General features: G+C 35.7%; 2 protein-coding genes and 1 non-coding gene across 3 annotated transcripts; 1 reads left to right on the forward strand and 2 right to left on the reverse strand.

Annotated features, from left to right (window-relative positions):
• Positions 1–1,547: 1,547 nt before the first annotated feature.
• On the reverse strand, positions 1,548–4,203 carry LOC103869228 (zinc finger BED domain-containing protein RICESLEEPER 2-like). Its single transcript, XM_033275335.1, has 3 exons — positions 4,081–4,203; positions 1,661–3,833; positions 1,548–1,579 (listed from the first exon to the last, which is right to left on the reverse strand). Exons 1-3 carry the CDS (start codon positions 4,201–4,203, stop codon positions 1,548–1,550), a joined length of 2,328 nt encoding a protein of 775 aa, XP_033131226.1.
• A 2,388-nt stretch (positions 4,204–6,591) lies between these two features.
• Positions 6,592–7,624, forward strand: LOC103869194 (ethylene-responsive transcription factor ERF039). Its single transcript, XM_009147258.3, has one exon. The coding sequence runs from the start codon at positions 6,831–6,833 to the stop codon at positions 7,374–7,376; it is 546 nt and encodes a 181-aa protein (XP_009145506.1). The 5' UTR covers positions 6,592–6,830; the 3' UTR covers positions 7,377–7,624.
• A 3,920-nt stretch (positions 7,625–11,544) lies between these two features.
• Positions 11,545–11,651, reverse strand: LOC117129078. Its single transcript, XR_004452647.1, has one exon. It is a non-coding gene; the product is annotated as a small nucleolar RNA R71 (small nucleolar RNA).
• Positions 11,652–15,137: the final 3,486 nt, after the last annotated feature.

The following is a 15,137-nucleotide window of genomic DNA, read 5'->3' on the forward strand; positions in this document are numbered from 1 at the left end:
ATAAAAATTACTATTATTATTATGGTAATATAATTAATGATGTGATGAATTGTTAAGGTAGTATAATTACTGAAATTATTAAATTGAGTGAAATATGAAAAAACAATTAATGTAATTATATTAATAAAATTACTAAAAAGATAATATATTTTATTTTATACTGCTATCCATGTTTCCAAACAATTTTATTATATACTGTTATTTATGTTTCCAAACAGTACTAAAAGGTATTTTAGTTTTAATAATATAGATATAATAATTGCCGAAGGAATCTTTCACTTTTTCAAACATATACTTTTTAGTTATTATAGTTTCCTATTTTTTTGAAAAGTACTAATTATTTTTTTATTTTTTTTATTTTAAGATCTAAATAATTAACAAAAGAACTTAGCATTACTACACTGATTTAAGTTATATTTTTAATTAACAATAGTACATGTTAAAATTTAGTGAATTGTTATTATTACGTGTGCTATGTTTATTGGAGACATTTTGTTTTATATAATAAGATAATTGGAATAAAAATTCTTTTATATTTTCCTTTCATCAAAAATTCCCCTTTTATATATCACAGATTAACTAGATCTGATTTAAATAATAAAAGACTGCATATAGTTAGAAAAGTTGGACCATAAATTTATGTTAATTAAGTCGGGTATGTTTTAATACAACTATAAAATAGTAATTGTTTGTTGTTTTTATTACTTTGTAATTTAACTCACAATATGTATGCACATATTTCGTAAATCCTAAGAAACAAAATTTCATCAAATAGTATAATAAAATTGATTTGCTTAAACTGAAACATGCATGTGAAGTTTTCAGGATTGTGCTTTGTTGTCAATTAGCATCATTTCCACGACATCATGCTTCAGACTAGTCCTGGGCATTCGGATACTCGGTTCGGGTCGGGTCGGGTTATTCGGTTTTCGGATTTTTCGGGTTATGTCAAATGTAACCCGATTAAGAACCGGTTAAATTACGGATCAGATCGGTTCGGTTTATATCGGATCCGGTTCGGGTTTCTATTCTTTTTTGGAATCCGAATGAGAACCGAATTAACACCGGTTCGGATTTTAACCCGAAAAAATCGTTTCGGTTCGGATTTTAACCCGAAAAACCCGAAAATACAACATAAAAAAAAAACATTCTAGAATCAAACTATCAAAGTATCAAACTGAAACAATATCATAGAAACTGAAACAACATCCTCAAAGGCTCAAACAAACTGAAACAAACTGAAGCAACATCCTTAAAACAGAAACAACATCATGAAAGCAGAAGTAACATCCTCAAACAAACAGAAGCAACATCCTTGAAACAGAAATAACATCCTCAAACAAACTGAAACATAATAAAACCAGATAAAATGTTCTTCAAGACACTTCTAAGCAATGCAAACAGAAGAGACCTACAAAAGAGAGCAGAGGATTAAAACTTGAACTCGTCAACAAGCAATGCAGCTGAGACTCAAACTCTATCAGTAAATAAGAACATGTACCTTGCTTAGAACTTGATTCGCATGACACATTCTCAGCCTAAGACTCTCAGGTTTGGAAGTGCAGCTGCGGCTCAAACTCTACACAAAATGAAAAAGAGAAGATTAAAAGCTGAACTGGAATACTCAAAACTTAATACAACTTAAGAACTAAGAACATACCTCTTTGTAGTTCATCTTGTAATTCAATCTCAGCAATCAGTTGCTGAGTTGAAACCACGTTTCTTTCATTGATTCGAATCTCACACTTAAGCCATTGTTCTGTGCACATGAGAACCTCAATCATGTAGTGGGTCAAGCAACTTCTCGATGGATCAAGGATTCGATTACTTGTGCTAAAGGCAGACTCTGATGCAACAGAAGAGACTTGCATAGCTAGAACATCCTTAGCTATGGCAGCTAAGGTCGGGTACTTTGAACTGTTGATCCTCCACCAACCTAAAACATCAAATGGAATTCCTAGAGGATTGGGTTTAGGAATTTCTACCTTCTCCTTCAAGTATAGCTCTAACTCAGTGCTTGCATCTTGAAATCCCAACTCGTTCACCATTTCCTTGTACAAGGAATCCATTCTTTCATACCCATACTCATTCTCATCAGAAGAATCCATCGCAGCCTCATCTTGTGACTCTTGGACACTCTGACTCTGAGACGATGAACCAAATGCTGGAGCAGTGTGTGATGCTGCAGAGGCGTTGTACTCATCAAAAAGCCTTTCCATGACATCAGTGACTGAGTCGTAGAGCACCTTACTTTGTGGACTATCTTTCCCATAAAGCTTTTCAAAGCAAAGACCAGCAAACTTCATCTTGTTCCTCGGGTCAAAGACACTTGCAACAATCAACAGCCTATTAATGTCTTTTAGACCATCCCAATACTTATTAAACTTTGCCCTCATAACCATAGCCTTTGTCCTAAGCTTCTCATCCGTACTAGTACTCAATGTAATCAGATTCCTTTCTATGGTGACAATCTCATTGTAACACTTGTAGGAACTAGGCGAGTTAGAAGCAGAGACAACTAAAGTCGAGTTGTAGAATATTACCAGGAACTTAACCAAACCCTCCACTTTATCCCAATCCTCTGAAGTTGGTGGTCCAACCCTCTTCTTGCCCTCCACAGTCTCTTGAAAGTGATCATTGTAAAGCTTGTCCTCAACTTCCATTCTATCAAACGCTGCTCTAAACTTCAAGGCCCTTGACAACATCAGGTAGGTTGAATTCCATCGTGTCTTGCAGTCCAAAGATAAGCTACCTCTTGTCATCCTTGCTGACTCAACCTTCTGATCAAATGATTCGACTCTCTTAGAAGAAGCTCTGATATATTGTATGGCGTTCCTTATTGCACACACACTCGCATCCACCTCTAGCATACCATCTCGCACAACCAAGTTGATGATATGAGCACAACAACGTAGATGCAGAAGCTCACCTCCCAGCACTAAGCACTCAGGTCCTAAAGCGTTGAATGCATCCCTGAACAACTTCAGAGCATTAGTGTTCGCAGTGGCATTGTCTACTGTTATTGTAAACACTTTCTTTATCCCCCATTCAGCCATACACTCCAGCAAGACAGAGCATATTGTCACCCCTTTATGATCCGCTACATGCTTGAAACCAATGATGAACTTCCTAAGTTTCCATCTATCATCGATGAAGTGTGCCGTGATGACCATGTAGCTAGCTGCTGTACTTGGTGCAACCCAAATGTCTGTTGTTAAAGAAACCCTTTGCTTGTTGCCACTGATCAGCTGCATCAAATCTGATTTCCTCTTTGCATACAACTCAACAATATCCCTTGTTGCTGTTCTTCGTGAATGTGGCTTAGGAAGATTCACCTTGTTGCAGAAGTGCTTCCATCCCAAACCATCAACAAAGGATAGTGGCAACTCCGATATGACAAGCATCTCATTAGTAGCTTCCCTTACAACTTCATTAGAAACCCTCGCCAGCTTCAACTGAACACCATCTTCATCATCACTTTCGGCATTCAGAGTATGTTGAGTCTGAGACTGACTTTGTACCCATGTCTGATGTTCCTTGCAGATACCAAGATGCTTCTTGAGACATGAAGTGCCATTGGACGTTGCACAACGCATAACTCTACCGCAATAGTTGCAGCTGCATTTGTTCCGATTATCCTTCAGTCTTGTGTAATGATTCCAAACTGTTGACCTTGTACTTGTATTCTTCTTCTTCTTAACAGCTGCAGCTGACTTGGTCTTCCTTTTGTTTCCACTTGCAGTAACAGGACTAGTTGTCCCAAACTCATCATCGTTTCCCTGAGTTTCATCATCATCTCTGATAGCTTCACGTTGAGGTGATGAAGAATCCATCTGCAAAACAAAAACGAGATATCAACTTGAGTTCTGAATACATCAAAATCACAAAATATAAACTGCAAAGTGATTTACTCTAACTCTATTATGGAACTAGAGCACAATCTAAAGTTATCAACTTGATAAAGAACACACTTCTCAAATTTCATTCTCAAATTTCAAAACATCACAATCACAAACATCATTATCGACTTATCACTTTAACATAAAAAAAATTAAAGAAGTAACAAGTTCAAGTTCATACCTTCGATTGATTCGTTGAAAAAGCTGAGAGAGGATATGTTTCAATTGGAGAGGGAGATGGTGAAATATAAGGGAAGGGAGAAGGGACAACATCCTTAAAGGATTCCAGTTTCTCAAGATGCATTCGAAATCGCAATCGTTGCTTAGGACTCTACGGTTTCGTTTGTTCGAGAGTCGAGAAGAAAAGTTAGAAAACATCGAGTCCCAAGAGACACGCCTAACCTAAGAACAATAATGACAGGTTGTTGGTTTGTTATTCGGTTTTCGGGTAAACCGAACGGTTCCGTGTTTTAATCCGAACCGAACCGAAATCCGAATCACAGAAATTTCAAAACCGATCGGGTTATTAGGCAAAACCGAAGCCGAACATTTTCGGATTTTTCGGATCGGGTCGGGTCGGGTTTTGCGGATCCGGTTTATATGCCCAGGACTACTTCAGACCCTTATACTCCCTCTGTTCCTGAAAATAGGATTTTTTAGATTTATTTTTTGTTCTAAAATGATAGATTTTCTAAAACTTTAAAGTACTTTTAGTAGTTAATGTTGAAAAATTGTATACTTTTAAAAAACATTAATTGAAAATATTTGAATTGGTTGAATACTATTGGTTGATATTTATTGGAAAATATATAGTAAAATAAATAATAAATTCAATTGTAAAAAGTTAATTGTTTCCTTAATATGCATGAATATTCTAAAAAATCTTTCTTTCAGGAACAGAGGGAGTATTTATTAAGCATTTAATAGCCGAATTTGGTAGGTGAATAGTTGTAGTGCAAAATAAAGTTTCGGTTGTAACTTGTAATCCTCTTTTATAAACCGGTGTTTTATAAAAATATACTAACAATTTGAAAAGGGCATTCCTCTTTCATTTTCTAATGGTCAGTAGTTAAACTATTTACGAATCAAGACATGCATATAAAACATACACACAGTTTTAAGAATAATAAACATGTAATCACTAAACTTGTAATTCTAGTTTTATTTTATTTTGTCGTATAAATAAGTCGTCAAATGGACCCCGCCATAAAAAACCAGCACGTAACTTGCTCCCTCTAATTATAATGTATACATTTTCAACATCATATACTTTGTACATATACTGATATACATAACGTGTGTTTATGTCGTTTTGCGTACGTGCGTCGTCCGCAGCAATCTTCTACACAATTTCTTTATTAGAAACCTTTTACAATTATTATTCGCATATTCGCAAATGTCAATTGAAAAATGTAATTCGTCAATTGCTTCTAAGTACAGATATTGACAGGTTGTTAATTACTGTTGTAACATTGTCACATTTATAGTTAAATACAGTTATCGTTCTGTTTTTTCTTAAATGCTCCGTTAATAAATTTTAACTAAGAACTATATATGTTTGTTCACAGCGAGATAACTTAAAAGAGACTAATATTATTTATTTTTTATTATTATAACTTTACTTTTTTTGGAAAAGATTATTATAAGTTTACTTCCACAGCTAATTAACTTTTTAATTATCATGAGGATTAAGACTGAAGCATGTAATTTTCCAGATCCAAAAGTAATACTAGTTTCGTCTTTAATATCCTTCAATTATGTGAATTCTAAGTTTTATTCTTGGATATTTTCAACTGAGATAGTAACACTTGGTTGCACTGCTAATTTAATTAATTATGATATTTAGAAACTGGATTACAGATGTATTCACTAATACTAATCGTTGTCTTTGTCAAAATCCAAGTGAAAAACGTGAGTGAACTTTGTAGACGGACATAGGTCATGGTCGGAAAAACGAAAATATAACATTTTCGGAGAACTAACAAAAGATCGAAAAATAAAACAAATTTTGAAGTAATACAAAAACTACACAAGGGACCACAACTTCCACTTACTAACTTTTCCCTAAAATTTACTGTACGTGCGAAAATGTCTAGGCACACGGGAAATAATCAATCTAGAGTTATATAAAACTTAGTTTGATATAATCCACATGTAGAAAATTGCTTCTGATAGATTTCTTAATATGAAGGCTAGAGCGTATGTCAGAAATTAAAAACTTTATAGTTTAGAAGTGTCAAATCTTAACAAAATTTAACCTAAAAAGAACTCCACGACTTTCATTTAAAAACCAACTAATAGTAAATTAAAAGGTAACATGTTCTCAATTATTGTTGACGTAACATTCTTAACATCTATATCCATAAACTAATATCAAATTTGTTTTAAACTACTTTGGTTAGTTAGTTCTATTAGACCTTCAAAAGATAATTATAGACTCAATACTTATTTAAAAATGTTCAAAACCCAATCAGAATAATGTAATAGAGATTGAATCCGACAAGGTTCAGTTACGTGTATTTAAATTGGAAAGTCTAATTAGATTATTTAGGAGAGACACAAGTGATAAAAGTACACTAGCGTGATACAAACGAACAAGTGTCCAATTCAGGGCAAAGTAATGAATATTATACATACACAAAGTAAAGTATTATTATTGCAACAAAAAGTATTATTATTGCAAGGAAAAACAAAAAGAAAAAGAACAGAAAAAATCTTAACGCAGTCAAGTCATTTTTAGCTTTTAATATTTAATTTTAGTTTTATATATAATAAAAATAAATAAACATACACACAAGAATAATTGCTTCGTAGTTTTGGATGTATATATTAGAAGAAGCAAACCAGGCTCTCTTCCACGACTATTCCTACTCTCTCACCCCAAACTACAAAAAAACACATACAAACTTTTTCCTTATCTCCTTAATTTAGATGCAAGACTCTTCTCTTCCCCGGTCGGAACGTAATCTCCGGTCACCAGTGCCGGAGAGAAACGGAAAGAACACGAAGTCTAAAAATGAGCAAAAGAGTGTTTCTAAGCATCCCAATTTTCGTGGGGTCAGAATGAGACAATGGGGAAAATGGGTGTCTGAGATCAGAGAGCCAAGAAAGAAATCAAGAATCTGGCTCGGCACTTTCTCCACACCGGAGATGGCGGCGCGTGCACACGACGTGGCGGCTTTAGCCATCAAAGGCGGCTCTGCTCACCTCAATTTCCCTGAGCTCGCTTGCCATTTGCCGAGACCGGCCAGCGCAGATCCTAAAGACATTCAAGCCGCCGCTGCAGCAGCCGCAGTGGAATGGAAAGCCCCGGAGTCACCGTCTAGCACGGGGACGTCATCTATGACGTCATCTTCAGTCGCGGACGACGCTTTCTCCGACCTCCCTGATCTTTTGGTAGACACGAATGATCACAAAGTGGACGGTTTCTGGGACTCGTTTCCCTACGAGGAACCTTTCTTCATGGGAAACTATTAGGAAACTGAAAGACGGCAACTTCCGGCTGGTGAATGTTTTTTCCGGTAAAGATGGGAGATGGTGTCGATATGTAAGTTTTGTCTTTGTGGGGAATTTTTGCTTTTTTTTTTTATTTTTTTTATTTACGTGTGAGTAAGTTTCCAAATGTATGACGTGTAAGTAAAGAAAAAGGTACAGGTTTATTTATTTTATTTTCCTTTTGTTTTTTTTGTACAAATTCGAATGTAATTAACAAAATGTTTTGTTTATTGCGTTGTTTAACCAAATGTTCCAGGGGTCTGAAAAATTAAAATAAACATGTTGTGCCGAAACATGTTATGGAATATTATCCGATATTTGGTTAAACTAGCTGATATTATGGAATAATGTGCCGAAACAACATGTTGTAAATTTTACATGATATGGTTAACTCAGCTAGATATATAATATGTTATTATATTTTAAAACCCACGTATAACCATTGCTATGATGAAACTGTAATCTCATCTTCACTCACCTGAAAAAGATACTTACTAATAGTATTTTGTTACCTAATAAAAATAAGCATAGGATTATCTTATTAACACAGCTAATTTTTGTATAAAAGTAGCACGACTATCTTAAGCTTGCGTGTTGTCTCCTAATTTTGACCCTTTGTTTCCACATCTTTTAGTTCTGTCTCACAAAACCTTTACCTTTATTCCCTCCTACCATCTCAAAAAAAAACTCTTTATTATAGAGTTTTGCAGTTTCAAGGTATTCTTCTCCAAAAGCAAAACTTCAAATTTAACTTCAAAATTATTTGTAATTTACACTATATTCTTTATATTTGTCTTAATTCATAAAAATTTTATAGATAACTAGCACATATATAAAAATATTATAGTAATATTAATTAATAAAATCTTACACTAAAATATAAAATTATAAATAGAGATACATAATTAAATAATAAAATACAAGCAAAATACCACATTATTATATAAAATTATTTTATTAATGCTATATTTTCGATTACACATAATTTGTTTGGATAATATTTTAGAAGTTCCAGAGAAAATTTACTAGACTATTAGTGTTGTTGTAATATTTAAATTTGTTTAATAATTATGTTTTCATGTATCTTCTCAAAAATATTTTTTATTAAGTTTCTTTTGTAATATTTTCGTTGTCTAATTCTACTTTTAAAATATTATAAATCTTATTTTGATTAAAAAAAACTTTTATGTGTAAAATTTAAATTATAAAAATAAATTTGAAATATTTAAAATATACAAAAGTTTTAAATATTAAAACTATGAATGAGAAAATACTTAAGAATCATGAATATGATGTATAATTTATTATAAGGATCAAGATTCAAATAAAAAGATGAAAATTCAAATTTAGAGTTTTGAGTAGTGAAACTATAATTTTTGGAAAAATAACAATCGTTTATTCGTTATTATCAAATTCAAAGTACATTTTCTATTTTGGTTTAAGTTTTTTTCTATTCGGTTTAGTTTGATTTAAATTTGTTTGAATTTACTTGATTGAACATCCCTGCGTAAAATTACAAAGAAGAAGATGATAAATTAATACTAGAGACAATCTTTGTGGTCTTTTTTGTCCACTTTGGTTTTCTCCTTTTTCTCAAATCATCTTATTGGCCCTTATAAAGTTGGAAAAATTTAAAGGACCCACTGGCCCAGCAGTCAATTTATGTGTTGGTGTATTTAATGTATTTTAGTTAGTACTGATTTTCATTCTATGTTTATATCATATCAATTTTCTATGAGCATCATCATTGCTAAAATTCATAGTTTAAGTATCTAAATTCAATAAATTATTATTTTCATATATTAAATATTTAATTAAATTTTAATTTCTTTGAAAATTAAAATATTTATATATATATATATATATATATTATTTATATAAATTTCTAATATATATACCATATTTTTCACATAAGAAACTATTCTCTCATTTAAAAGTAATAATTGTTGAGATATTTTATAAATATTTACCAATAAAAATGGTATATATTTAGTGTATAATATTATTTTGCCAAATTAAGTTTCGGTATATTAGTATGTGATATCTTGCATATTTGCATTGTTTTATCCATTCATCCATGAGCATTTTCATCATATAGATTATGATTTAGCCATGTCTAAGTTGCATTTTGCATTCATTGTCCTTATTAGGTGCTGGAGTGTGCCATAGAGTGATTTGAGATGTTTGGGAGCATTGTGATCCAAAAAGGGGTGAAAGATGAGCATGGATGGAGCTTTTAGAGAAATCTTCTGTTGCTAAGATTTTGTGGAAACACAGCAAATTGAGTTAGCTTTCTAATGGAAGTGGTTTCAAGTCATTTGAAGATGTAATGAAGGAGTTATGACCAATTTACTAGAGGCATATCCACCCTGTTCGAGCATCCTGGAGCGATCTCTCAGAGCGACCTACCGAGGTCGCTCCCAGCCAGAGCGACCAGTCCAGAGCGACTACCTCAAGTCAATCCCAGCCAGAGCGACCAGCTCAAGTCACTCGCGTTTTGACGCAGCGAGACACGAAAAAATGCGTCGGGAGCGACCTTCTGGAGCGACTATGCTAGGTCACTCCGCGTGTTTTGCTTGGACGATTTTTATGTTATTTCAGGGGCCTTTTGGTCATTTGTTTTGATGTTTTACACTTTCTAAACCTAAGTTAAGTACTTTTGTAAGCCATTGGGGGCAAGATAATCTCTTTTCTAGAGGAGAACTAGTAAAAAACTTCTTTTGATTCAGATTTCATTGCTTTCATCTTGTGTTCTTGTTGATTTCTTATCTATTTCTCTACATGATTAATTTGAAATCTAATATGGGTTTAAGAGGAATCATGGAGATTAGTGAATAATCACCTTTTGAATTCATGGATTAGGGAGATCAAGGGTGATTAGGTTAGTTCTAGGATGTTTTAGTGTAGATCATTCTTGTTCCTTGCTAGTAGAGTATTCATAATGCATCTTCTGAGTTGGCCACTCAAAAGTTGATCAATAGGTATTTTCCACCCAAAAGGTGTTTGATGAAATGCCTGAGACAACTCTCCTAGGCGTTTAGTATACTTTGCCAAAGAAATTTGTTGTTAAAAGTGCTAAGATAGCTAATAGACTTGTTAGTAATGATTGCTTTCATATTATTCAACCAAAGACATTTGATGTTTGAGATATGTTAGCAAATGAGCATTCATCTAGACATAGAGCTTGCTTAGAATTGTGTCTAGGCTTAAGGTCGATAGTTTGATTGATCATTTGCCATCCTTAATTCAATACTTGATCACCCAAGGTCTAATCCCTATGCCCATGAGTTCTCTTTTCCCTTAGTCAAGAAAGTATCATTCTGTTATTGCTTTCTAGTATAGTAGTAGTTTAAAACCCATTTAAATCATTGGTTACACTTAGATTAAGTGAGTACTTGCATTGTCGGTGCTTTGATATCCCTCAGAACTGGTTCGACAATCTTTTATACTATATCATTTGTCTTAGGAGTCTTGAAAACTCCTAACATCAAATTGGCGCCGTTGCCAAATTCTGAGTAGATTTAAACATTGAGATTTAGTCACTTGCTTGAGACTAAGTCATTTTTATTTTCTTTTGTTACTGATTCTCTTTCTTCACCTCCCTTTAATCTACAGGTGTATGAACTTGAGGAGCAGGGGTCCATCAAACCTAGTTCCAAGAGCTGCAGACATCAGAGCTTTAGAGAGAGAGTGTGCTAGAAAGAGAAGAGAAGAAGAGCAACAGGCTCACTTGCAGAGATTGGATACTGATATGGGAGACATACCTCAAAACCAACAGCGAGCAGCTCGACCCATTGGCACTTACGACCGCCCCAACATTCATGGTCATAGATTGGGAATCCGAGCACCCGCTGTGGCAGCCAACAACTTTTAGATCAAATCAGGACTCCTCAACGTGATCGAGAACAACAAGTATCATGGCTTGGCTCTAGAGGATCCATTTGATCACTTGGACAGGTTCGACAGCTACTGTGGGTTGTCAAAAACCAATGGTGTGTCCGAAGATGCCTTAAAGCTCAAGCTATTCCCTTTCTCTTTGGGGGATAAGGCATGTCAGTGGGAGAAGTCTCTACCCAGCGACTCCATCACCACTTGGGATGACTGCAAGAAAGCATTCTTGGAGAAGTTCTTCTCTACTTCAAGAACTGCTAAGCTGAGAAACGAGATTTTCAGCTTTCAACAGAAGAACTTGGAAGGCTTCAGCGAAGCCTGGGAGAGATTCAAGGGCTACCAAGCTCAATGCCCACACCATGGCTTCTCTATGGAGAGCTTGCTGAGCACATTCTACCGTGGTGCTCTTCCTAACTACAGAGCCAGACTGGATACAACTAGCAATGGGTTCTTCTTGGGGAGAACTGAAGAGGATGCAGAAGAGCTGGTTGACAACATGGTAAAGAGTGATGCAGTCTACAGTGGAGACCACGGCAGAGGCAGTAGAACAGATGATAAGCAGACGAGGAAAGAGATCAAAGCTTTGGAAGACAAGATCGACCTACTCATTGCTGAAAAAGCCACCCAAGAGCAGCTGAAGTTTGTTGGTAACTCCAAGCAGGAAGATCCACCTGCTGTCAATGAGGTTGAGGGTTTGGAAGGTCAAGAAGAGTTGTGTTTTATTAACAACAATGGTAGCTGGTACAAAAAGGAGCCCAACTTTCAGTACAACAACTACCAACAAAAATCCTATCCAAACAACCAACAGAGTGGTTATCCGCCTAGAAACAACCAGCAAGGCAGCTATCAGCCTCAGCAAAGCCCCTCGTCTGGTTCCTCTGCTCCTCAAGAGAGCAGCACTGATACCTTACTGAAACAAATCTTGGAGTCTCAGACTAGAAGTGAGAAGCATGTTGGTTATGAGTTGAAGAACCTTCATTCCAAGATTGATGGGAGCTACAATGAGCTCAACAACAAGTTCTCACACCTTGCTTCTACAGTCAAGAATTTAGAGAATCAGTTTGCTTCCATGAACACTCACCAGAATCGCCAGCAAGGATCTCTACCTGGAAAATCTGACCAAAATCCCAAGGAGGCCAAAGCTATCACCTTTACGAGTGGTAAACAGTTACCTCCTAGAACCCTCACCAAGGATGCTTAGAAACTAGGTGAAGAGGTGGCCATCAACTTAGATGATGATGTGGTAATTGTTGATGAGAAGACCAATGATGAGATTTTGGAGAAGGTTATGGAAGCTAAAGGTAAAGAAAGGTTGGAGAGAGAAGAAAATAATACAAGATGGTGAAGTTGCTGTTCCAACAAGTGAGAATGTTTTTGTTCCTCCTCCCTATGAACCCAAGCTTCCATTCTCAGGTAGATTCAAGAGGCATCTGCTAGAAAAATATAAGGCTCTGTTTGAGAAGCAAATGAGTGAAGCTCAGGTTGCAATGCCCATCATTGATGCTTTCATGTTGATTCCTCAATACAGTAAGTTCCTGAAAGATATTGTAGCTGCAAAGAAGAAGGAGATGGAAGGCATGATGATTCTTACCCATGAGTGCAGTGCCATCATCCAGAGGCTTGATGTTCCAGAGAAGTTAGAGGATCCAGGATGCTTCACACTACCTTGTGCTCTTGGACCTATGGTATTTGAGAAATGTCTCTGCGATTTGGGAGCTAGTGTCAGCTTGATGCCTTTGTCTGTTGCAAAGAAGCTTGGATTCACTCAGTACAAGAAGTGCAGACTCTCTCTGGTGTTAGCTGATCGTTCAGTGAAGTACCCTGTGGGCATCTTAGAGGACCTCCCTGTGAAGATTGGAAGGTATGAGATACCTACAGATTTTGTGGTGCTTGAGATGGGTGAGGAGGCTCAAGACCCATTGATTCTAGGAAGACCATTCTTAGCTACAGCAGGAGCTATTGTTAATGTGAAGGAAGGCACGATTGATCTCCATTTGGGTAAAGAGAACATCCTCCACTTTGACATCAAGAGGAAAATGAGGAAACCAACTGTGTTCGGGCAAGCCTTCTACATTGAAGAGATGGACACTCCTGCTGATGAGCACCTTGAAGAGTTACCACCTGAGGACGACGAGGAGGGAGCATCTCCCTCTACTCATTCCCCATAGAAGGTAACCCACCACACTCCCCTGTATATACCATTCATTTTTGTATATTAGTCTTCTTTTCGGTATCTCTCTCTCTACTTGACAACACAGAGACTGTGTAACTCAAGTTTGGGGGAGGTACCAAGTATTTGATCATGTTTGCTTTGATGTTGTTTCATTGAGTCATGCATTGCATACCTATTTGCATATAAAAAAAATCAATCATTTAGTTTGCATCATTTGCATTTCTAGGAGAGTCTAGAACATATAGGTTTCATTCACTTGCATTGGGAGCAATGATTTTAAATGCCTTGTAAGGTCACTACGTTGCACCTGAGTAGCTTTTGCACCTCTCAAAAATACTTGTATGTTTCGAGCCTTGAAAACTCTTCCTGAAACTTGTTGATTGCTGAAACTCAGTCTTTGAAGTCAACTACAACCTTATTTGAACTGAACGAACTTAATGCTTCTTCCTCATGGTCCTTTGTGTACTGAGTCATGGCTATACACACTTGAGTTGTCACATCTTTTATGCCAATCTTTTTTGACAAACTCTAGTGGTAGACCACTCCCAAAACATTTCCCTCCTTTTAAGCTTTCATTGTTTGATGAGTGAGGTCTTTTTCGGAAAGTCTTACATGCACATAATGTTGAGAGTATCGGGAACGACAATGCTTGATCTTCATTCTTGCTAGATTGGGCACTCTATTGTCTAGCTATAGGTGGGGGGGGGGGTGAGTGTTGTGATTATGATTTGGGAGAAATGAAAAAAGAAAAGAATAGACTCTTTGTGCTTAAGTGAATTGTTTTATTGGGATAAGTAGAGAAGCCTCTAGCTCAAGTTTTGAAAAGTCTTGGCCCCTAGCCTTAAAAAAAAATGAAAAAAAACCGAAAAAAGAGAAAAGAAAGAAAAGAGGGCTAGCAAAGTTGTTAGGAGCTAAGAAATGTTTTGAGGTTGTGAAAAATCCCTTGTAGATTTCAAAGAGAAAGAGCTGATGTTCTTAGAATCTTTTGGTGAGAGATGTGAGTTGGGTTTGACATTGAGAAATGATTGTGTAATTGTATGTTTGGGAAAATGGTAGAACAATGGAGATTGAGCATTGTATGCATGAGTTGATCCTTTTCTTAGATATATTATGTCCAATGTTAAGTCTACTTGTTTCGAGAGTAAACCACCTTAAAGATCATATGTTTTGAACCTCTTGAATCACTTGAATAAAAGCCTTCACTTACTCAACCAAATGATTTGGACCAACTGACCATTTGCAAGAATTCACCTAATGTTTTGTGCTTAACGAATGTGAGAGTTGGTTGATTTGAATATGTGGATGATTGATGATGAGTGTAAGGGCAAAAAGAGTTGAGATAGGCCTAGAGAATCTAGAGTGTAATAAGAGAGTGTGCTAATTGTGTTTGCTAGTTGTGTTTCTTTTGGTTATGAGCTCCCACCTTCAAACTTCTCTTCCTATGAGTTTTAGAAAGTTCACTTGTGGACAAGTAAAAGAACAAGTTTGGGGGAGTTGATATCTTGCATATTTGCATTGTATTATCCATTCATCCATGAGCATTTTCATCATATAGATTATGATTTAGCCATGTCTAGGTTGCATTTTGCATTCATTGTCCTTATTAGGTGCTGGAGTGTGCCATGGAGTGATTTGAGATGTTTGGGAGCATTGTGATCCAAAATGGGGTGAAAGATGAG

This window comes from Brassica rapa, chromosome A01 (assembly GCF_000309985.2).
Source record: "Brassica rapa cultivar Chiifu-401-42 chromosome A01, CAAS_Brap_v3.01, whole genome shotgun sequence".
In the NCBI taxonomy this organism is placed as follows: Eukaryota; Viridiplantae; Streptophyta; class Magnoliopsida; order Brassicales; family Brassicaceae; genus Brassica; species Brassica rapa.